General features: G+C 47.2%; 1 protein-coding gene across 2 annotated transcripts in view; it reads left to right on the top strand.

Moving 5' to 3' along the window:
- The window catches only part of ARHGAP39 (Rho GTPase activating protein 39), a 257,679-nt gene that overhangs the window by 92,067 nt on the left and 141,688 nt on the right, over positions 1-23,924 (top strand). For both annotated transcript variants that reach the window (XM_082257586.1, XM_082257585.1), the window contains exon 3: positions 18,556-19,969. In XM_082257586.1, coding sequence (XP_082113712.1) covers positions 18,556-19,969 — 1,414 coding nt within the window. The remainder of the gene's footprint in view (positions 1-18,555; positions 19,970-23,924) is intronic.

Raw genomic sequence — 23,924 nt, 5'->3', positions numbered from 1 at the left:
GGGGAATTCTCTGCGGTGCACAGCGAGTTTGCACATTCGCAGTACACATCGGAGTCCATGCTTGTGCAATGCAAATTGCCCTCTGTATGTGATTTGCCTGTTTCCGCCGTCTCCGCCTATCTCTGCCTGTCCTCCACCCTTCTCTAGCTTCCCTCAGTCCTCCTCCAACTCTTCCCTCCACCCTCCTCTTGCTCCTCCCTACCCTCCTTCAGCTCTTCTTCGCCTTCCACAGCTCCCCTCCACCCTCCTCCAGCTCTTCCCTGCCCTCCTCCAGCTTCCCTCCGCCCTCCTCCAGCTCTTCCCCGCCCTCCTCCAGCTTTCCTCCGCCCTCCTCCAGCTCTTCCCCGCCCTCCTCCAGCTTTCCTCCGCCCTACTCCAGCTCTTCCCCACCCTCCTGTAGCTCTTCCCCGTCCTCCTCCAATTTCCCTCCGCCCTATTCCAGCTCCCCTCCGCCCTCCTCTCTTCCCTGCCCTCCTCTAGCTCTTCCCTGCTCTCCTCCAGCTCCTCTCTGCCCTCCAGCTCTTCCCCGCTCTCCTCCAGTTCCCCTCTGCCCTCCTCTAGCTCTTCCCTACCTTCCTCCAGCTTCCCCCTACCCTCCTCCAGCTCTTCCCCACCCTCCTCCCACTCCCTTCCGCCCTCCTCCACCTCTTCCCTGACCTCCTTCAGCTCCCCTCTGCCCTCCTCTAGCTCTTCCTTGTACTCCTCCAGCTCTTCCCTGCCCTCCTCCAGCTCTTCCCCCGCCCTCCTCCAGCTCTTCCCTTGCCCTCCTCCAGCTCTTCCCTTGCCCTCCTCCAGCTCTTCCCCCGCCCTCCTCCAGCTCTTCCCCCGCCCTCCTCCAGCTCTTCCCCGCCCTCCTCCAGCTCTTCCCCCGCCCTCCTCCAGCTCTTCCCCGCCCTCCTCCAGCTCCCCCCCGCCCTCCTCCAGCTCCCCTCCGCCCTCCTCTAGCTCTTCCTTGTACTCCTCCAGCTCTTCCCTGCCCTCCTCCAGCTCTTCCCTGCCCCCCTCCAGCTCCCCTCCGCCCTCCTCTAGCTCTTCCTTGTACTCCTCCAGCTCTTCCCTGCCCTCCTCCAGCTCTTCCCCGCCCTCCTCCAGCTCTTCCCCCGCCCTCCTCCAGCTCTTCCCCGCCCTCCTCCAGCTCCCCTCCGCCCTCCTCTAGCTCTTCCTTGTACTCCTCCAGCTCTTCCCTGCCCTCCTCCAGCTCTTCCCTGCCCTCCTCCAGCTCTTCCCTGCCCTCCTCCAGCTCTTCCCCCGCCCTCCTCCAGCTCTTCCCCCGCCCTCCTCCAGCTCTTCCCCTGCCCTCCTCCAGCTCTTCCCCCGCCCTCCTCCAGCTCTTCCCCCGCCCTCCTCTAGCTCCCCTCCGCCCTCCTCTAGCTCTTCCCTGCCCCCCTCCAGCTTTTTTCCGCCCTCCCCCCGCTCTTCCCTGCCCTCCTCCAGCTTCCCTCAGCCCTCCTCCAGCTCTTCCCCCCTCCTCCAGTTCTTCCCCGCCCCTTCCAGCTCCCCTCCGCTCTCCTCCAACTCTCCTCCCCTTACAACAATAAAAAAAAAAAAAAGCCTAAAGACTCCTGGGATTGCTGACGAAAATATCCCAGGAGTCAATCGGGGTACAGTATGGACGTCATTCACCTTCAAGGGGGAAGCAGGAATTGAAGAGGAACAATTATTAAAAAAAGGCATTTGGAGCTAGAATTATTTTTCCATCAATTGGTATTTAAAGAGGGGGAGAGAATGCCAATGGAACAAAGTTTAAAAATAGACTGAAGAACCACTTTAACCAAAAAAATACCGCCCCCACATTGAGCTATGTAAAGGGTGGTACTTATCTTATATACCCTGTAAGTGCAGAATTTTGGTTTTATGTCACTAAAATAAACAATGTTACACTAATGCAAACTTTTCTGTGGTTTGTAACCTGAGTGTGACGGTGGAAAGGAGCGGTGAGGAGATATCTAGGAATCACTGCTGACCTTCTTGTTACCCATATAAAGGGTCACCAATATACGGTGAGTGTTACCCACAAAGGGCGAGGGGGAAGCACATGCACTTTCAGTTGAGTTGCACAGTGGGGGATAAAATAAGAATAACACACATCTTTTTTTTTTTTTTTTTTTGAGCCAAACACTGGCACTTTATGTGGATTTGCAACTGGAGGACTTTTGCTTTATAGTTGTTTTTAGTTTATTGGTTTGTTTTTTGATATGTGTATTAGGGATGCACTGAAATGAAAATTCTGGGCCGAAACAGAAACCGAAAATTCAGGATGCCCTTGGCCGAAAACCAAAACTGAAAAAGAGAAAGATAGGGAACAGGGAGAGAATACAGAGACGGTGTCTGTATTCTCTCCCTGTTCCCTATCTTTCTTTTCCAGACAGAATTTTTGTTTTATGTCACTGCTGTCCCTCTCTAGCATCCCAGGCATCCCCTCATTTTCTCCAATATCTCTCTTTTGTTCCCCACTATTCTCTAATAAACAGCACTCTGCTCTCTTCCTCTAGCAGTCACTTCTGTAACTCTAATAATTTTCTATTCTTTTCTTGCCCTCAAACTCCTTGTCCCCCCTTTTGGCATACATCAAATCCTTTAGTGACAATTATCTGCTGGCACTCACTTACAGTAAGAGGAAGAACGTCGGGTCCAGAGCTGAGCAGGAGGTGGCTGGTGTGCTGAGGCTGAGTGCGCTGGTCTGAGACTGTGAGGGCGGGGCCCGGCTCCAGAAGAAACCGCCACCCATGCATGCGCCACCTACGCTACGCTGGACAGTCACAGGCCAGCCCCCGCCATATTGTCCCAATCACAGGGCGCCCGCCGGCCATCCTGAGCCTGAAGAGCTATAATACATAAGGGGGATATGATCTCCATGTATAAATACATAAGGGGGGATATGATCTGCATGTATAAATACATAAGGGGGGCTATGATCTCCATGTATAAATACATAAGGGGGGCTATGATCTCCATGTATAAATACATAAGGGGGGATATGATCTGCATGTATAAATACATAAGGGGGGCTATGATCTCCATGTATAAATACATAAGGGGGGATATGATCACCATGTATAAATACATAAGGGGGGGATATGATCACCATGTATAAATACATAAGGGGGGGATATGATCACCATGTATAAATACATAAGGGGGGGATATGATCACCATGTATAATACATAAGGGGGGATATGATCACCATGTATAATACATAAGGGGGGATATGATCTCCATGTATAAATACATAAGGGGGGATATGATCACCATGTATAATACATAAGGGGGGATATGATCACCATGTATAATACATAAGGGGGGCTATGATCTCCATGTATAAATATATAAGGGGGGATATGATCTCCATGTATAAATATATAAGGGGTCCATATAGTGAACTTGGTGTTGAGTTGTTCACTTTAAGGTCATCACAGAGGACAAGGGGGCACTCTTTACGTCTAGAGGAAAACAGATTTCGTCTCCAAATACAGAAAGATTTCTTCACAGTAAGAGCTGTGGAAATGTGGAATAGACTCCCTCCAGAGGTGTTTCTGGCCAGCTCACTAAATGGCTTTAAAAAAGGTCTGGAATATTTCCTATTTCCATAACTGGGTACTAATATTTTTAGGTAAAGTTGATCACGGGAATATCCAATTGCCTCTCAGGGGATCAGGAAGGATTTTTTATCCCCTGCTGTAGCAAATTGGATCATGCTTTGCTGGGGGTTTTTTTACCTTCCTCTGGATCAACTGCGGGTATAGGATTGTGTATATGGGATTGTAAAAAATAAATAAAAATAATAATTTTTGTTTTGTTTTCCCCTTTTTATTAGTTGAACTGGATGGATTTTGTGTCTTTTTTGTAACCAGATTAACTATGTAACTTGATCCCTACCTGCTATTTTTGCTACTGGACCCCGGCTTGTTAACCTCCTGGTGGGGCGATTTTGAGGACCACGACCTGGTACTAACATGCAGCAAAAACCTATGTCCACCATCAGGTGCTCCGGTGAACACCGGTTAGTAGGTAGGGTTAGACTTCACACCTCAGGTGAGCCCCTTTGGCTTGTATACCTATCCTACTGGTCGGTAAGAGCATCCCTACTGCTCTAGCTACTGGTCTCTGAGCCTGACCCCTGACCCCTGACTGTGACACCTGTAGAGATGGGGAATATGTGGAGTTCTGTTTTGGGTGTTTAACCACTTGCCCACCGCCGGCCACAGATATAGTGCGGCAGGCTGGCTCGGCTGCACGAACCACCGTACCTGTGCGGCGGTTCGCGGGAGCGATCTTGGGAACGCGCGCGCCCCCATTCGCCAGCGGGGAAGCTGATTCACGGGGCCGGTGGCTGCAATTGCCCCTGGGCACCCGTGATCGCTCCCCGTGGAGAGAGAAGGACGGTCAGCTGTTGTAAAGACAGCCGACCGTTGTTCTCGCTGGAATGAACACAGAGCGCCTGTGATCCTTCTATATAGGAACACAGGTCTCTGTGTTGATTCCACAAGTCCCTCCCCCATACAGTTAGAAAACACCCCCTAGGCTCAGACTTAACCCTTTGATCGCCCCTGAGTTAACCCCTTCCCTGCCAGTGTCATTAGTACAGTAACAGTTGATATTTTTAGCACTGATTACTGTAGTAATGTCACTGGTCCCCCCAAAAGTGTCAAAAATGTCAGTTAGGGGTCCGATCTGTCCGCCGCAATATCACAGTCCCACTAAAAATCGCAGATCACTGCCATTACCAGTAAAAAAAATAAATAAATAAAAAGGTCTCCATGATCATTTCAAAAGCCCACCCCCCCCCCCCCCCCCACAGTTAGTAAACACGCCCCTAGGCTTACTTTTAACCCCTTGATCACCCACTGTGTTAACCACTTCCCTGCCAGTGTCAGTACAGTAACAGTGCATATTTTTAGCACTGATTACTGTAGTAATGTCACTGGTCCCTCCAAAAGTGTCAAAAATGTCAGTTTGGGGTCCGATCTGTCCGCCGCAATGTCGCAGTCCCGCTTAAAAATTGCTGATCGGCGCCATTACTAGTAAAAAATAAATAAAATTTACATTAATCTTTCCCGCAGTTTGTAGACGCGATAACTTTTGTGCAAGCCAATCAAAATACGCTTTATTGGGATTTTTTTTTTTTTTTTAACAGAAATATGTAGCAGAATAGAAATTGGCCTAAAAGGATGAAAAAATGCAGATTTAGAGACACTTTTTTGGGAATGTTATATAGCAGAAAGTGAAAAATATTGTTTTTTTTTTTTTTCAAAATTGTCGCTCTTTTTTTGTTTATAGTGCAAAAAGTAAAAATCGCAGAGGTGATCAAATACCACCAAAAGAAAACTCTGTTTGTGGGGAAAAAAGACATAAATTTAATTTGGGTACAGCGTCGCACCACTGCGCAATTGTCCGTTAAAGTAACACAGTGCCGAATCGCAAAATATAGCCTGGTCAGGAATGGGGTAAAATCTTCTGGTCTTAAAGCGGTTAAAAATACACTCATTGAGGATTTTTTTGTCAAAGACATGTAGCTAAATACATTTTGGCCTAAATATATGACAAAAATTGAATATATTGGATATTTTTTAACTGTCAAAGTAGAAAAATATTGTTATTTTTTCAAAATTGTTGCTTTTTTTTATTAATATCGCAAAAAAATGAAAATCGCAGAGGTGATCAAATACCACCAAAAGAAAGCTCTGTTTGTGGGAAAAAAAGGACATAAATATAGTTTGGGTACGGCGTTGCAGGACCGCGCAATTGTCAGGTAAAGTTGCGCAGTGCCAAGTTGCAAAAAGTGGCCTGGACGTTAAGCAGGAAAATCCTCCGGTCCTAAAGTGGTTAAATATAACGCAGTGCCGAATAGCAAAAAATGGCCTGGTCATTAAGGGGGCAAATCCTTCTGGGCTGGGTTAATAGTGAAACCAGATAGCACAGAGACTATAAACTTTTTGCTGGATTCATCAGGACTTGTTCATCGTTGTAAAATAATTCTCTACATACCTAAAATCACTTCTGAAAGCTGTCCTTGCCGATGTATAGCTGCTAGAACCGCCTTTCTCAACCTTTTCAACACAGAGGAACCCTTGAAATAAATTTCTGGTCTCGGGGAACCCCTGCTAAATATTAAAAACATACAACTCATGACACATTAGTGTGACAGTCCGTGGGAAGAATGCTCCTTACTCTTGTCATCATTGAGAAGAATTACCCCCCTTACAGATAGCTAAAAGGAACAATGGTGTCATTGGGAGCTTATCTGAGAGGCAGAAATTGCCCACTGCTCAAAGAACCCCTAGCAACCTCAGGAGGAACCCCTAGCAATCTCAGGAGGAACCCTAGCAATCTCAGGAGGAACCCTAGCAACCTCAGGAGGAACCCCTAGCAACCTCAGGAGGAACTCCTAGCAACCTCAGGAGGAACCCCTAGCAACCTCAGGAGGAACCCTAGCAATCTCAGGAGGAACCCCTAGCAACCTCAGGAGGAACCCTAGCAATCTCAGGAGGAACCCTAGCAACCTCAGAAAGAACCCCTAGCAACCTCAGGAGGAACCCCTAGCAACCTCAGGAGGAACCCCTAGCAACCTCAGGAGGAACCCCTAGCAACCTAAGGAGGAACCCTGGTTGAGAAACCCTGTGCTAGAAGTTGGTCCACATGATAAGGTGGAATTGGTGGCTTTTCAGTGGTGCCATCATGGCAGGTCTACGGGTGGTGTTGTGGGCAGTGAAAGGGAAGATAATGTTCTCAATGCCCCCAATTATCCTTGGGGAAGCAGTCTTCACCAATAGGGAAGACCAAGAATGGATGGGCTCCATACAGAGGTGTAACTAGAACCTTCAGGGCCCCGGTGCAAGAAACCATGAAGGGCCCCTGGCCCTTCCCTTCAAGCCTGGGGCTCTTCCCACTGATCCTGGGGCCCTTTACTCTTGTCGCGGGGCCTTTTCGCAAGTTCTGCAGTGGGCCCCCTTCCTGCCATCTTGGGGACTCCCCATGGTGGTTGAATGCAAGTGTGACTTTTGCGATCCTAGAAGTTCACCCACTGCTGTCAGTAGTTTTTATTTTTTGGTATTTTAATTGTATTATTTTTTATCATTTTATTAAATTTTTTAAAAATGTCACTGACTATGACTCTGTCCATTCAGAGAAGGAAGGAGCTGGTAAATTACATATTTACCGACCCCTTCCTGGTTCTCTATTGTGACACATCTCCTGCAGTAGCCGGCAGGGGAGGGAAGGGAGCGCGGGGGGGGCAGCACAGTGGGGGGGGGGGGACCAGGGGAGCACATAGGGGCCCAGAGACAGCAGAACACAAGAGAACTGGATAGGAGGAGTGGCGGGGGCAGCATACAGAGGAACCAATCTCCTCCATTTTCCTCCTGCAGCTACAGGAGGAAAAAGGAGGACAGTGATTTCTCTACATGCTGCCCCCGCCCCCTCTCCTATTAAGGTGGACAGGGGAGCCGCACAGGCCCGCTGGAGCATGGGGCCCGGTTGCAATTGCAACCCCTGCAACCCCTGTAGTTACGCCCCTGGCTCCATACCTTGGCTAAAACCTAACCCTGTGCTCCCTCACCCTTGCAGTCCAGTTCAGTGGCTCTGAGGCACCAGTGGAGACTGAGCGGTCTGCCATCCCGGGACCATTACTAAACTCAGAGGAGATTCTCGAACAGTAAGGTTACAGGAATACAGAAAACACAATTTCTGATTAGCGGTGGGCCTTCTGCTTTACACATGTTATGTTGTATGGTGTTCTTGGAGTTCAGCTGTAATAGAGCTGGGATTTCACCCTCATTAGGCGTCCTCCTCCTCTCCGCTCAGATAATGATGTAGCTTCTCTCTGGATCCATCCACAAGTGTCACCTGTCTGCCTGTTCATCATCGCTCATCAAACTCTGACACACGCCGTGCCAAGGGAATCATAACCAGTCCTCACCGCATGCCGTATGAGCTGCAGATGGTGCGTTCAGGAATATCGGCTGTATGTATGTAGGTTCAGTCCTGATATATACACTCCGTATCTATAATAAACATACACTATATTACCAAAAGTATTGGGACGCCTTTACACACACATGAACTTTAATGGCATCCCAGTCTTAGTCCATAGGGTTCAATATTAAGTTGGCCCACCCTTTACAGCTATAACAGCTTCAACTCTTCTGGGAAGGCTGTCCACAAGGTTTAGGAGTGTCTATGGGAATGTTTGACCATTCTTCCAGAAGTGCATTTGTGAAGTCAGGCACTGATGTTGGAAAAGAAGGCCTGGCTCCACTCTAATTCATCCCAAAAGTGTTCTATCCAGTTGAGGTCAGGACTTTGGGGTGGAGGAACATGACTGGCTTGCACAAACTCACTCATTCATGTCTTTATGGACCTTGCGTTGTGCACTGGTCCAAATCATTTGTTGGAAGGTGGATTATGGTGTGAGGTTGTTTTTCAGGTGTTGGGCTTGGCCCCTTAGTTCCAGTGAAGGGAACTCTTAGGGCAACAGCATACCAAGACACTTTGGACAATTTCATGCTTCCTACTTTGTGGGAGGAGTTTGGGGGTGGCCCCTTCCCGTTCCAACATGACTGCGCACCAGTGCACTAAGCAAGGTCCATGAAGACACGGATAAGCGAGTCAGTCACCGATGTGTCCTCGCTCACTTGAGCGCTGGGCTGTGGAGGTGGGTGGGAGCGGCCGGGCTCAGGCTCTTAGCGGGTTCTTTGTAGGCGAATCCTGGCTTCATTGTGATGATCTTGCCCGAGCCTGGACCGCCTCTGTAACGTTGGTCGACAGCGGGCTTCTCCTGCACTGCACTCTCTTTCTCCGAACTGCACTCCTGTGATCCACAGGATAAGTACAGCCAAACAATCCTTGGCTGTACTTCTCCTTTAATGACGACAATACATTAAGGTAAACAACCTTCTGTCTTCAGGACCACTTTAACTCCAAACTGATAACCACTAAAGGCTTTTAAAGTTTCGCCAATGGAGAACTTTGGGTATCATGGTTTGTTTTCGATGCAAACCCATATTTTATATTTTACCAAAACGTTGGGTATATTATTGTGTTTATTTGCACTAAAATTCATTTTAGTCTATTTTCCCCTGAAAATGTTCCTTTGATAATTACCTTTGCCAAAACTGTGCAACATAAAAAATTGCAACTACCACCGTTTTATTCTCCAGGGTCTCCACTTTCAGAAGATATAGGATTATTGGGGTGTTTACTGTAATTTCTAGCAAAAAATGCAGATTGACACATGTAAAAGATTTAAAAAATGATCCCTGTACGCAGGTGGTTACGCTAAAGAGAACCCATTAGGATTTGGGCTTATACAGGCATCTAAATATTCAGTCTGAAATTATTTTATAGAAAGTACATTTATCGTTTTAGTTGTGTCAGTGAGAGGAATAGTGCTCCATCATTGGTGTCAGTAGGAGGAATAGTGCCCCATCATTGGTGTCAGTGGGAGGAATAGTGCCCCATCGTAGGTGTCAGTGGGAGGAATAGTGCCCCATCATTGGTGTCAGTGGGAGGAATAGTGCCCCATCATTGGTGTCAGTGGGAGGAATAGTGCCCCATCATTGGTGTCAGTGGGAGGAATAATACCCCATCATTGGTATAAGTGGGAGGAATAGTGCCCCATTATTGGTATCAGTGGGAGGAATAGTGTCCCATCATTGGTATAAGTGGGAGGAATAGTGTCCCATCATTGGTGTCAGTGGGAGGAATAGTACCCCATCATTGGTATAAGTGGGAGGAATAGTGTCCCATCATTGGTGTCATTGGGAGGAATAGCGCCCCATCATTGGTGTCAGTGGGAGGAATAGTGCCCCACCATTGGTATCAGTGGTAGAAATAGTGCCCCATCATTGGTATAAGTGGGAGGAATAGTGCCCCATCATTGGTATCAGTGGGAGGAATAGTGTCCCATCATTGGTATAAGTGGGAGGAATAGTGCCCCTTCATTGGTATAAGTGGGAGGAATAGTGCCCCATCATTGGTGTCAGTGGGAGGAATAGTGTCCCATCATTGGTATAAGTGGGAGGAATAGTGCCCCATCATTGGTATCAGTGGAAGGAATAGTGTCGCATCATTGGTATAAGTGGGAGGAATAGTGCCCCATCATTGGTGTCAGTGGGAGGAATAGTACCCCATCATTGGTATAAGTGGGAGGAATAGTGTCCCATCATTGGTATAAGTGGGAGGAATAGTGTCCCATCATTGGTGTCAGTGGGAGGAATAGTGCCCCACCATTGTTATCAGTGGGAGGAATAGTGCCCCATCATTGGTGTCAGTGGGAGGAATAGTGCCCCATCATTAGTGTCAGTGGGAAGAATAGTGCCCCAACATTGGTGTCAGTGGGAGGAATAGTGCCCCATCATTGGTGTCAGTGGGAGGAATAGTGCGCCATCATTGGTGTCAGTGGGAAGAATAGTGCTCCAACATTGGTATCAGTGGGAGGAATAGTGCCCCATCATTGGTGTCAGTGGGAGGAATAGTGCCCCATCATTGGTGTCAGTGGGAGGAATAGTGCCCCATCATTGGTGTCAGTGGGAGGAATAGTGCCCCATCATTAGTGTCAGTGGGAAGAATAGTGCTCCAACATTGGTATCAGTGGGAGGAATAGCGCCCCATCATTAGTGTCAGTGGGAAGAATAGTGCTCCAACATTGGTATCAGTGGGAGGAATAGTGCCCCATCATTGGTGTCAGTGGGAGGAATAGTGCCCCATCATTGGTATCAGTGGGAGGAATAGTGCCCCCATCATTGGTATCTGTAGGAGGAATAGTGCCCCATTATTGGTGTCAGTGGGAGGAATAGTGCCCCATCATTGGTATCAGTGGTAGGAATAGTGCCCCATCATTGGTATCAGTGGAGTGGGAGGAATAGTGCCCCATCATTGGTGTCAGTGGGAGGAATAGTGCCCCATCATTGGTCTCAGTGGGAGGAATAGTGCCCCATTATTGGTATCAGTTGGAGGAATAGTGCCCCATCATTGGTGTCAGTGGGAGGAATAGTGCCCCATCATTGGTATTAGTGGGAGGAATAGTGCCCTATCATTGGTGTCAGTGGGAGGAATAGTGCCCCATCATTGGTGTCAGTGGGAGGAATAGTGCCCCATCATTGGTGTCAGTGGGAAGAATAGTGCCCCATCATTGGTGTCAGTGGGAGGAATAGTGCCCCATCATTGGTGTCAGTGGGAGGAATAGTGCCCCATTAAGAAGAACAAATTAGAAAAAGGTGCCAACGTTTCTTTTGGTGCGACAAATGTATGAAAACGCATGAAAGGCACAACAGAAATCCGTAAAGAACATGAACAATGCATAAAAACACAGGGGTAACAGTGTAAACCCGGCTTAGGTTTGGTGCGTTTTTTTTAAAGTATGTTGTAACAAGGTTTTTATTATTCTATTGGGCACCAAAGCTCATGAAAATGCTCAGAAAGTCCAACATGTCTCGTTTTTCCAACTGCTGCGCAATTCACCGCTGAGATCTGAACAGCCTCACTGAACGAATGACATTACTTCTTATGACACATGGGGGGAGGGTGGGGGTTTGATTTAAGATGTGAAGGTGTGAACAGTGCCTGAACTTTGTAGGGAAGGAGAACGTTGATTAGCGCTGGCCATGAAGGGGTTATCTACCACTGCAGTCAGAAGAAGGCTTTATCTGCTTTGGTCTCCGCAGATCCGCAGGCCTTTCCAATTATGGTGCCGTATTCTTTGCCCTGCCTCACGCTCGCAGCCAGGGCGCCGATGCCAGGACTTGTTTTGGGTGAAGGACTCGGCTACCCCGGATGCTCAGCCTGGATTCAGCCCCGTGGAGGAACCAATTAAACTCGGCTCGTCATGGATTTCTGCCTGAGCGTTCGGCACGAATTAAGAGCAAAGCACAATCTCGAGAGGCGCGCACGAGGCTCTTCCTGATTGGAGGTTGTCAGTATTCTCCTCTTGGCAGCCTCGTGTCAGCTGAAGCGCCTCCTGGCCTGTCTATTGATTATCTTTCTATTCAGCGCACGAGGCCTTGCTGGGAACGCGGAGAGCTCTCTGCAGCGGCGTGCAAAATGCAGATTGTGGGACGCCGGCAGTTTGCTGCTGGGTGTGCTACGCTCTCACATGTCTTTTCTCTTCCAGCAATCTCCATCCTTCCTCCTGACAGTAAATCCGACAGCCTCGAGCGCGGTCCTTTTATCTGGCTGTGCCAGGGGCACTTTATTTTTTATGATTGTGAGAACTGTGCTGAGCCTATTATTGGGTAGTGGAGAGACCTGAGACAATAACGAAGGAGGCCTTTCGTCCAGCTCTTACATAGTTACATAGTAGGTGAGGTTGAATAAAGACAATAGTCCATCCAGTTCAACCTGTGTAGGAGCCGTAATCATCTTGCATACCCCTGAATGTTCTGATCCTTGAGATGTACGTCTAAGAGTCTTTTGAAAGCCACCATACTTCCCGCAGAAACCACCTCTTGTGGTAGAGAATTCCACAATCTTGTAGCCCTAACAGTAAAGAACCCCCCACATTGCCTGAGGTTAAAACGCTTCTCCTCCAGACGCATTGTATGCCCTCTAGTCCTCATGCAGTCCTTCCGACTTAATAGCTTTTTTTCTATGCTAAGATCACCATTGAGGTATTTATAAATTGCTATCATGTCCCCTCTCAGGCATCTCTTCTCCAGGGAGAATAAATCAAGCGATTGCAGACGCTCTTCATATCTCACTTATTGATCATCTAAAGTAGAGGTCTCCATACTTTCTCAACCTTTTCAACACAGGGGAACCCTTGAAATAGTTTTCAGGTCACAGGGAACCCCTCCTAAAAATTACTATATTTACAACTCATGGTACATTAGTGTGATGGTCAGTGGGATGAATGCTCCTCACACTTGTGGACATTGGGAAGAATTACCTTCTTCCAGATAGCTAAAAAGATCAGTGGTATCAGGGGGAACTTATTTGAGAGGCAAAAACTACCCATTGCTCAAACAACCCATAGCAACCTCTGGAGGAACCCTAGGGTTCCACAGGACCCTGGTTGAGAAACACTGTTCTAAACAAAGATCCTTCAGATTTTAGGAGAGCTGAACTGTGGTCATTGTGAGTGGAAATTCCCCTGGCATCAGTGGGAGTAAACATAACCACATTTAGTATTAAGGGGAGGAAGAGTGCCCCATTATTCTTGTCAGCGGGAGAAATTGTGTTACTGTATTCTCAGGTTCTGTTATATGTAAGTTTGAAGGAATAGTGCCCTATCACTGGTGTCAGTGGGAAAAAATAGTGCCCCATTGTTAGTGTCAGTGGGCCGAATATTGCCCCATCATTGGTGTCAGTGGCATTAATAGTTCCCCCATTGTTGTCAGTTTGAGGGAAAAGTGCCGCTTTTTTGGCGTCAATGGGAAGAATAGTTGCCCATTGTTGGTGCCAGTTTGAGGAATAGTGCCCCTTTGTTGGCATCTAGGGGAGAAATAGTTCCCCATTGTTGGTGTCAGTGAGAGGAATAGTGCCCTATCATTGGTGTCAATGGGAGGAATAGTGCCCTATCATTTGTGTCAATGGGAGGAATAGTGCCATATCATTGGTGTCAATGGGAGGAATAGTGCCCTATCATTTGTGTCAATGGGAGGAATAGTGCCCTATCATTGGTGTCAATGGGAGTAATAGTGCCCTATCATTGGTGTCAATGGGAGGAATAGTGCCCCATTGTTGGTGTCAGTGTGAGAAATAGGGCCCCATTGTTGTTGTTAGTTTGCAGAAGAGTGCCCCATTGTTGGCTTCAATGGGAGAAATAGTGCCCCATTGTTGATATCAGTAGCAGGAATATTGCCCCATTGTTGGTGTCAGTTTGAGGAAAAAGTGCCCCTTTATTGGTGTCAATGGGAAGAATAGTTTCCCATTGTTGGTGCCAGTTTGAGGGATAGTGCCCCATTGTTGGCATCAAGGGGAGAAATAGTTCCCCATTGTTGGTGACAGTGGGAGGAATAGTGTCCTATCATTGGTGTCAATGAGAGGAATAGTGCCCCATTGTTGGTGTCAGTGGAAAAAATAGTGCCCCATTGTTGGTGTCAGTGGGAGAATTACCCCATTTTTGTTTTCAGTTTGCGGAATAGTACCCCATCGTTGGCGTCAATGGGAGAAATAGTACCCCATTGTTGATATCAGTAGAAGGAATATTGTTCCATTGTTGGTGTCAGTGGGAGGAATATTGCTCCATTTTTGGTGTCAGTGGGAGGAATATTGCTCCATTGTTGGTGTCAGTGGGAGGAATCGTGTCTTCTCTCAGTGAAAGGAAAAGTTCCCCCAAGGGCCGGATAAAGCCAAGCAAAGAGCCGCGTCTGAACCGCAGTTTGGAGACCCTTGCTCTAGAAGCTGAAAATCACTGTAGTAGACACCGCTACTCTACTTGGTTCTCAGTGAATGGAAAGCTTTCTGTGATTGGACAAGGTGGATCTCTACTTCCTCCAATCAGAGAATACTTGCAGTCTGTGAGAAGTTGCAAAGTGTTCCTTTAATGGCAGCCATGCCCAGCAGTTGACATCATAAAAAAGTAGTGCAGCCACTCAGCATGGGACCTGGAAGTCAGTAACAATCACTGGAGTAGAGGTGCCTACTACTTTGATTTCCAGCTTTCAGGGGGATTCCATGGGTATGGCATACACACTAAATTACCAAAAGTATTGGGACGCCGGCCCTTAGATGCACATGAACTTTAATGGCGTCTTACTCCGTAGGGTTCAATATTGAGTTGGCCTGACCTTTGCAGCTATAACAGCTTTAACTCTTCTGGGAATGCTGTCCACAAAGTTTAGGAGTGTCTATGGGAATGTTTGACCATTTGTGAGGCCAGGCACTGATGTGGATGAGAAGATCTGGCTCGCAGTCTCTGGTCTAATTTATCCCAAAGGTGTTCTATTGGGTTGAGGTCAGGACTCGGTGCAGGCCAGTTAAGTTCCTCCACCCCAAACTCGCTTATCCATGTGTTTATAAACCTTGCTTTGTGTCAGCATACCAAGACATTTTGGACAATTTCATGCTCCCATTTTTGTGGGAAGAGTTTGGGGATGGCTCCTTCCTGTTCCAACATGACTGCACACCAGTGCACAAAGCAAGGTCCATAAAGACATGGATGAGGGAGTTTGGGGTGGATTTTTTATGGACCTTGCTTTGTGCACTGGTGTGCAGTCATGTTGGAACAGGAAGGGGCCATCCCCAAACTGATTCCACAAAGTTGGGAGCATGAAATTGTCCAAATATCTTGGTATGCTGATGCCATAAGAGTTCCCTTCACTGGAGCTAAGGGGCCAAGCCCAACCCCTGAAAAACAACCCCCACACCATAATCCCCCCTCCAACAAATGAATTGGACCAGTACACAAAGCAAGGTCCATAAAGACATGGATGAGTGAGTTTGGGGTGGAGGAACTTGACTGTCCTGCACTGAGTCCTGACCTTAACCCCATAGAACACCTTTGGAATGAATTTGAAGGGAGACTGGGACCCAGACCTTCTTCTCCAACATCAGTGCCTGACCTCACAAATGCGCTTCTGGAAGAATGGTCAAACATTCCCATAGACACTCCTAAACCTTGTGGACAGCCTTCCCAGAAGAGTTGAAGCTGTTATAGCTGCAAAAGGGTGGGCCAACTCCATATTGAACCCTACGGGCTAAGACTGGGATGCCATTCAAGTTCATGTGCGTGTAAAGGCAGGTGTCCCAATACTTTTGGTAATATAGTGTATGTTCTTATATTGGTCCATATGTAAAAAGTGCCATACCTGGAAGATGGCTTCAAGTGACGCCCTTTATTGGCTAACTTAAAGTGGAACTATAGTCAGAAAATGAAGTCCTGCTAGATGAATTCAGGCTGGCCCCTTTTGCAGGGATATCTATGTAAAACAATACAAATAAGTGCTTATACTGTTAAAAATCCAGTAATACACTGTCTCACCCTACTCGGCACATGCTCAGTTGCTCTCTGTTTTTCGTCACCGTGCTTAAAATGTAGATGGCAATCTGTTGACAGCCTAAAGATTGTTGCTAAGGGGCTCTGGGCTTCAGCAAAATGGCCGCCTCTAGCGGCCATCTTTCTAGAAGAAACAGGAGCAATGCCGAAGACAATTTTTTATAGCACACACAAATTTTGGTATCATCATTATTAATGTGGAATGTATGTTCTTTCCTAATAAACATTAATTTTTATCTATTTTTTTATGAGTAAAGTTCCACTTTATCTTATTCAAAATTCAAGCTTTTGGGACCCATTGAGTCTCTACTTCATGATCTATAAAGCCTAAAGAAGGAACATAACTGGTCCTGAAAGTTTGCATCTTTGATAACCTAAGTTAGCCAATAAAAGTTATCAGCCTGTCTCAGACTTTTTACCCCTAAGGAACTCTTGCAATAATTTTCAGGCCTCAGGGGAACAGCTACGATGAGTAATCGATTGGTGGTCATCATTGGGAAAATGCCCCTTCCATTGATGGTAGCCAGTGGGAAAATGCCCCTTCCATTGATGGTAGCCAGTGGGAAAATGCCCCTTCCATTGATGGTAGCCAGTGGGAAGAATTCTCATTACATTGGTCAGAATGACACCCTTACAGGCATGGCTCTGGTTCTGCCAAGTTGGTTTGGACCTGTAACTTTGCAGGCACCATCACATAGGAGGTAAGTTGGCCACAACTCAAGGAACCCCTAGCCATTTTTGGAGGAACCCTAGGGTTTCACTGAATCCTGGTTGAGAATAGCTGCTCCAGATTTTTAAACTTTAGGCCTAATATGTCATATATTGATAATTATAAAACAAAAAACCAGCCGCGCTTGGTCACACTACAGACTAAGCGCCCATTCAGACTGGCGCGACACGACTTGCTGGGGCAACTTGTGCACCGCGACCTCGGCGCGACTTGCAGGGACTTCATATAATTGAAGTCAATGCAAGTCGCCTCCAGGTCGCCCCAAAGTAGTACAGGACCCTTTTTCTAAGTCGGGGCGACTTGTGTCGCTCCTATTAGAACGGGTCCTGTACTACTGAATGGCGAGCGACCGACCGCGACTTGTCAGGCGACCAAGTCGTCTGACAAGTTGCGCTAGTGTGAATGGACCCTAATGCAAAGAATGTGCAATGAACATCAGAAGGCTGCCAGTACGTAAACTAAATATGTCAAAGGTAATAATAATAAAGGTACAGCGCCAACAAATAAACACAAATGCTGAAAATTTCAGTTTGATGAAAAGTCCCACAAATGTAAATGATACAACTCAAAGGTTGAAGTCCAAGAAGTCCAACACCAGGAGATAAGAACAAGGTAGGTGGAAAGAAAACACCGCGTGCACCAAATAAAGGGGGTGTCTGCTTACCGGAACAAATTGACCACCCGTTAGGGTAGGTCAAAATAAGCGTATATCCAAAGGTTTCCAAATGTTCCCCTGGAATAGGCAGATCTCCAGTGCGCAATCAATAATCAATGCAGGAAGCGATTTCAGAAGTTCCACTCAATGGTCAACCTTATGCCTCGTACACACGCAACGATTATCGGCCGACCGATCGTCCGACTTTTGTCCAGAGTGGTGTTTTGTTAGTTGGAATGTGCCTAGACTGCACACTAATTTTCTCGGCCAACAAAAATCTACTTCAGAAGTGATGTCATGTGCTGGTTTACTTTCCGTGCGTTTTTTCTTCTCTGAGCATGCCCAGTCTTGCTCATCAGATTTTTGTCTGCCGAAATCTGTACTGACTGACGGAAAATCGGCCGTTGTGTTGACGGCCAACAAAAATTTTATAGCATGCACACCAGATTTTTTTCAGTCGAAAAGTCGGAGTCGGTTGTCGGAAGCATCATACTAACAAGCCGAAAAAACGGCCGATCGGACGTTGGCCGTAAATTCCCGGCCAATAATCGATGCGTGTGTACGGGGCATTACAAAATAAAGAGGAAACTCCAATGGCATAGTATACTTCTTTAATAAATTTTAAAAAGAACTGATAAAAATGGCAACTCACATATCCAACCATATGAATGCGCATGGATTATGAGAAAGCCAAGGTCAGCGTGTTGACGTGCGGCCGTGCTGATGCGTTTCGTCCCAATTAGGACATTCTCAAAGGCCTTTGAGGATGTCCTAATTGGGACGAAACACAGTCAGTCAATGGTATACTATGCCATTGGAGTTTCCTCTTTATTTTGAGACTCACGGTATACCTGAAATCGCTTCCTGCATTGATTATTGATTGTGCACTGGAGATCTGCCTATTCCAGGGGAACCTTTGGAAACCTTTGGATATACGCTTATTTTGACCTACCCTAACCGGTGGTCAATTTGTTCCGGTAAGCAGACACCCCCTTTATTTGGTGCACGCAGTGTTTTCTTTCCACCTACCTTGTTCTTATCTCCTGGTGTTGGACTTCTTGGACTTCAACCTTTGAGTTGTATCATTTACATTTGTGGGACTTTTCATCAAACTGAAATTTTCAGCATTTGTGTTTATTTGTTGGCGCTGTACCTTTATTATTATATATTTATAAATAAATATTTGTTTTGTGGTCCTTTCATTGCAGTTTGTAACACTTTGTTGTGTCTGTGTGCAGGACATCATCTCTCAGATGGAACACGGGCACCAAAGAACGAATGTTGATCAAAGTGACAGATCGGGAGCCGAGCTTCTTGATGCACCAGGGTAATGGTTACTCCACTGATAACGCCCAGGGCACCCGGTCCCGCAGGCCATCAGGCGGGCAGCCTTCCCCCATCATGCAAACATTCTCTGTAGACACGGACAATTCTGTCTTCTTCCCTGAAAGAAAATCATCCCCGTATATGAAAAGGGCGGAACACGTCGGCTCTTGCTCGCCACTCCTTGGACGAGGCGAATCATTCTGCACGTTACAATCTCAACACAGAAAGCATTCAAACGAGTCCCAGCCTTCTTCTCCACGCTATGCGTACGAGCCCCCATTGTATGAAGAGCCTCCCATGGAGTATCAAGCTCCCATCTATGATGAACCTCCCATGGAAATGCAGTACGACAGCAGCGGCAATTATCGGGCAATGTCACCGCAAAAGTCACCTGTACGAAAACCACACGGCTACCTACAGTCACCCAAACAGGTTTCCAACTCTCCATACCAACAGCTTGTGTTGACCAAACAGAAGTGCTCTGACAGGTTCATGAGCTTGGACTACAGCCCGGCCGGCAAGGAGTACGTAAGGCAGTTAGTCTATGTAGAACAGTCAGGGTCCAGCCCAAAGATGAAAACGGGTATCAGGCATAAATACACACCTAATACCATTGGTGGATCTTACTCCTTGCAACACAATCCACCCTATATGCGGGACCATCGTTTGGAGGTGAAGTCTGGAGATTACAGCAGCATGGAGAACTCCGAACTGCGACACAACCAACAACAGCAACAGCAACACCAACATTTTCATTCTGAAGATTCCATGTCTTGGTCCAGTCAGCAGGACACCATGTCCTCTACAAGCTACTCCCCCAACACAAGAAAACGGAAAAGCAGGAAACCGTCCTTGTCCCAGGAACCAAACTCTGCTCCGGCTGATATCACCGCAGAGAGGGAGCAAATAAATGAGCATAATATGGTAGAAGAAAGGCCTTCATCGATGCCCAACAGGCCACTGATGAGCCGGACAGAGAGCCGGTCATCGGAATCAGATATGCACCGTGGCTCACCTGAAACCTTTCTTGCCCAGGCCCGTCTGGCATGGGAGGCACAGCAGGCCCATTTCCACATGAAACAGAGGAGCAGCTGGGACTCCCAGAAAGATGGCTCTGGTTATGAGAGCGATGGTGCCGTGCCTCTACCAATGCCTGGCCCTGTGGTCAGAGCCTTCAGTGAGGACGAGGCGCTGGCACAGCAGGATGGCAAATATTGGAAGAGGAACCCTTTCGATAAACTTGGATTTCCACAAATACTACTGGAAAAAAGTGTGTCTGTCCAAACGAACCTGGCCTCACCAGAGCCGTACTTACACCCATCTCAGGTAAGCAGGGCATGCTGTTAGAGTCACTGTGTGATTAACTTTGTAGAGCATGCTTCGGATGGGATGACAATCACTTGTGTGTATGTTCTGTCATAGCAAATGTTAGTGTGACTGCTAGGAACCAATACAATGGTTTACCAATCTGAGGACGAAGAAACAGAGTCTGAGAGGATAACTAGAGTCTGAACCAAAGCCAACACACCTACCGATAACACAGGTCACTTCTACTGGTACCATTGCAGAATGAGCCTCAACTAAATGAAAGGTTATTAAAGAAAAACTCCACCCAAAAATATTATTAAAAGTTATCAATTTTAATATTTAAACCTACTCCATATTGTTATTATTGTACAATTACATATACAGTATGTATATACTGGCTTATTCTGCAGTGCTATCACACTGAGTCATTCCGATTGGTCTTTGCACCAGAGGAGCTTACACTCTAATGTCCCCCCACATTCACACACTATTATTATACATTTATATAGCTCTGACATATACCGCAGTGCTGTACAGAGATCACTGAGCCCGTCACATCAGTCTCTGTACCAGAGGAGCTTACACTCTAATGTCCCCTCCCCCACAGTCACACACTATTATTATTATACATTTATATAGCTCTGACATATATTGCAGTGCTGTGCAGAGATCACTGAGCCAATCACATCAGTCTCTGTACCAGAGGAGCTTACACTCTAATGTCCCCCCACAGTCACATCAGTCTCTGTACCAGAGAAGCTTACACTCTGTCCCCCCACAGTCACATCAGTCTCTGTACCAGATGAGCTTACACTCTAATGTCCCCCCACAGTCACACACTATTATTATTATACATTTATATAGCTCTGACATATACCACAGTGCTGTACAGAGAACCCTGAGCCAGTCAGATCAGTCTCTGTACCAGAGAAGCTTACACTCTAATGCCCCCCCCCCCCCCCACAGTCCCATCAGTCTCTGTACCAGAGAAGCTTACACTCTAATGCCCCCCCCCCCCCACAGTCACATCAGTCTCTGTACCAGAGAAGCTTACACTCTGTCCCCCCACAGTCACATCAGTCTCTGTACCAGAGAAGCTTACACTCTAATGCCCCCCCCCCCCACAGTCACATCAGTCTCTGTACCAGAGAAGCTTACACTCTAATGCCCCCCCCCCCCACAGTCACATCAGTCTCTGTACCAGAGGAGCTTACACTCTAATGTCCCCCCACAGTCACATCAGTCTCTGTGCCAGAGGAGCTTACACTCTAATGTCCCCCCACAGTCACACACTATTATTATTATTATACATTTATATAGCTCTGACATATACCACAGTACTGTACAGAGAACACTGAGCCAGTCAGATCAGTCTCTGTACCAGAGAAGCTTACACTCTAATGTCCCCTCCCCCACAGTCACATCAGTCTCTGTACCAGAGAAGCTTACACTCTAATGTCCCCTCCCCCACAGTCACATCAATCTCTGTACCAGAGGAGCTTACACTCTAATGTCCCCCCACAGTCACATCAGTCTCTGTACCAGAGGAGCTTACACTCTAATGTCCCCCCACAGTCACACACTAATATTATTATTATTATACATTTATATAGCTCTGACATATCCCGCAGTGCTGAACAGAGATCACTGAACCAGTCACATCAGTCTCTGTACTGCAGGAGCTTACACTCTAATATAAGCAGATTTCTATCATATACTGTATGTGCTGCAGACTAATTATCTCCTTGAGAAGCTGACGGAGCCACTGCTTCCATCACAGCCTAATCCCACAGGCCTCCTGCTTCATGACAGATACCTTATGAGATGGAGAATGGTTAGAACTGAACATTTAGGTCGTCTGATGATGCTGGAGTCACAAATGACAGAATAATGTCACAGGACCATGAATAAGTCACAGACAGTCCTGATTGCACTAAATTGTCCTCCAGGCTACCATTGCAAAATGCCTTATAATTCTCTGCTGTCCATCAGTGTACACAGATCTGATCGGAGATCTGTGATGTCACTGACCGGAAGCGTACACTGAGAATATAGTGACAGACTATTATTGATGGAGATTCCCATCTCCCGCTGGTCACCCAATGGTTTAGAATTGACCTTTGTGTGTCACCATCTATAGCTATACAAGGGATTTGTCAATGAGCTCCTTCTTCTCTGATGCCACCATGGAAGAATGTTTTCTATAATTACTATGAGACCCTCTGACATCACACAAAGCCCTCAGTGTTGTCCTGCAGGATGAAGATGATGTCATTGTCATCCTTGTAACTGCACTGGATCACTCCCTGATTACATCTCCAATCTCATGTTAAGGGTGGAGGACCCTACCAACCCCCCCCCCCCAGACATTCCATCTCTGCTTAAGAGCCGGTTCACACTTCTGCGTGTGCCGGGTTCACATGTCATGTCGGAGCGCACTGCTCCGACATGACATGCGATCAGCTGTGCGGTGCGAGTTTAGCCATACAGTTTGTATGGCTAAATTCGCACCGCACCCGCAGCAAAGACGCACAGGAGGCATTTTTGCTGCCGCATCAGGATCGGATCGCACAGCGGTTCACACTTGTGCGATCCGATCCTGTGCGAACTGCACGATCGCACTGCGATATGCGATCAAACTGGGGGTGTCGTTAAGATTACATTGACACCCCCAGCGGATCGCATATGGCAGTGTGAAATGCCGGGGGTGCGTGTGCGATGCGGGAACAGGCTGCGAATTCGCAGCCTTCCCGCATCGCAATAGTGTGAACCGAGCATAATACAGAAAATGTTCCCTCGGCAAAACCTAAATTCAAAAGCTCAGTGTTATTGTGGTAAAACATGACATCGCCCCTCATACAGGAATGTCATATGACTCTATTGCTATTTATTTCCTACATTTATATAGCTCTGACATATACCGCAGCGCTGTAAAGAGAACACTGAGCCAGTCACATCAGTCTCTGTACCAGAGGAGCTTACACTCTAATGTCCTCCCACAGTCACATCAGTCTCTGTACCAGAGGAGCTTACACTCTAATGTCCCCCCACAGTCACATCAGTCTCTGTACCAGAGGAGCTTACACTCTAATGTCCCCCCACAGTCACATCAGTCTCTGTACCAGAGGAGCTTACACTCTAATGTCCCCCCACAGTCACATCAGTCTCTGTACCAGAGGAGCTTACACTCTAATGTCCCCCCACAGTCACATCAGTCTCTGTACCAGAGGAGCTTACACTCTAATGCCCCCCACAGTCACATCAGTCTCTGTACCAGAGGAGCTTACACTCTAATGCCCCCCACAGTCACACACTATTATTATTATTATTATACATTTATATAGCTCTGACATATACCGCAGTGCTGTATAGAGAACACTGAGCCAATCACATCAGTCTCTGTACCAGAGGAGCTTACACTCTAATGCCCCCTCCCCCACAGTCACATCAGTCTCTGTACCAGAGGAGCTTACACTCTAATGCCCCCTCCCCCACAGTCACATCAGTCTCTGTACCAGAGGAGCTTACACTCTAATGTCCCCTCCCCCACAGTCACATCAGTCTCTGTACCAGAGGAGCTTACACTCTAATGTCCCCCCCCCCCCCAGTCACATCAATCTCTGTACCAGAGGAGCTTACACTCTAATGTCCCCTCCCCCACAGTCACATCAGTCTCTGTACCAGAGGAGCTTACACTCTAATATCCCCCCCCCCACAGTCACATCAATCTCTGTACCAGAGGAGCTTACACTCTAATGTCCCCTCCCCCACAGTCACATCAGTCTCTGTACCAGAGGAGCTTACACTCTAATATCCCCCCCCCCCCACAGTCACATCAGTCTCTGTACCAGAGGAGCTTACACTTACATAAAACTGGTTAGAGAGCTCGGTGTACTGTGGGGTGGGGGTAAACGGGTAAACTCACTGCTTGTATGGATACTGGGGAGAGATGTGTATGTACTGGGGGCAAGAT

Source organism: Pelophylax lessonae (assembly GCF_965119305.1).
Source record: "Pelophylax lessonae genome assembly, chromosome: 5".
Lineage (NCBI taxonomy): Eukaryota > Metazoa > Chordata > Amphibia > Anura > Ranidae > Pelophylax > Pelophylax lessonae.
The sequence above is the reverse complement of the archived record's forward strand: the minus strand, read 5'-3'. Positions and strand labels throughout refer to the sequence as shown.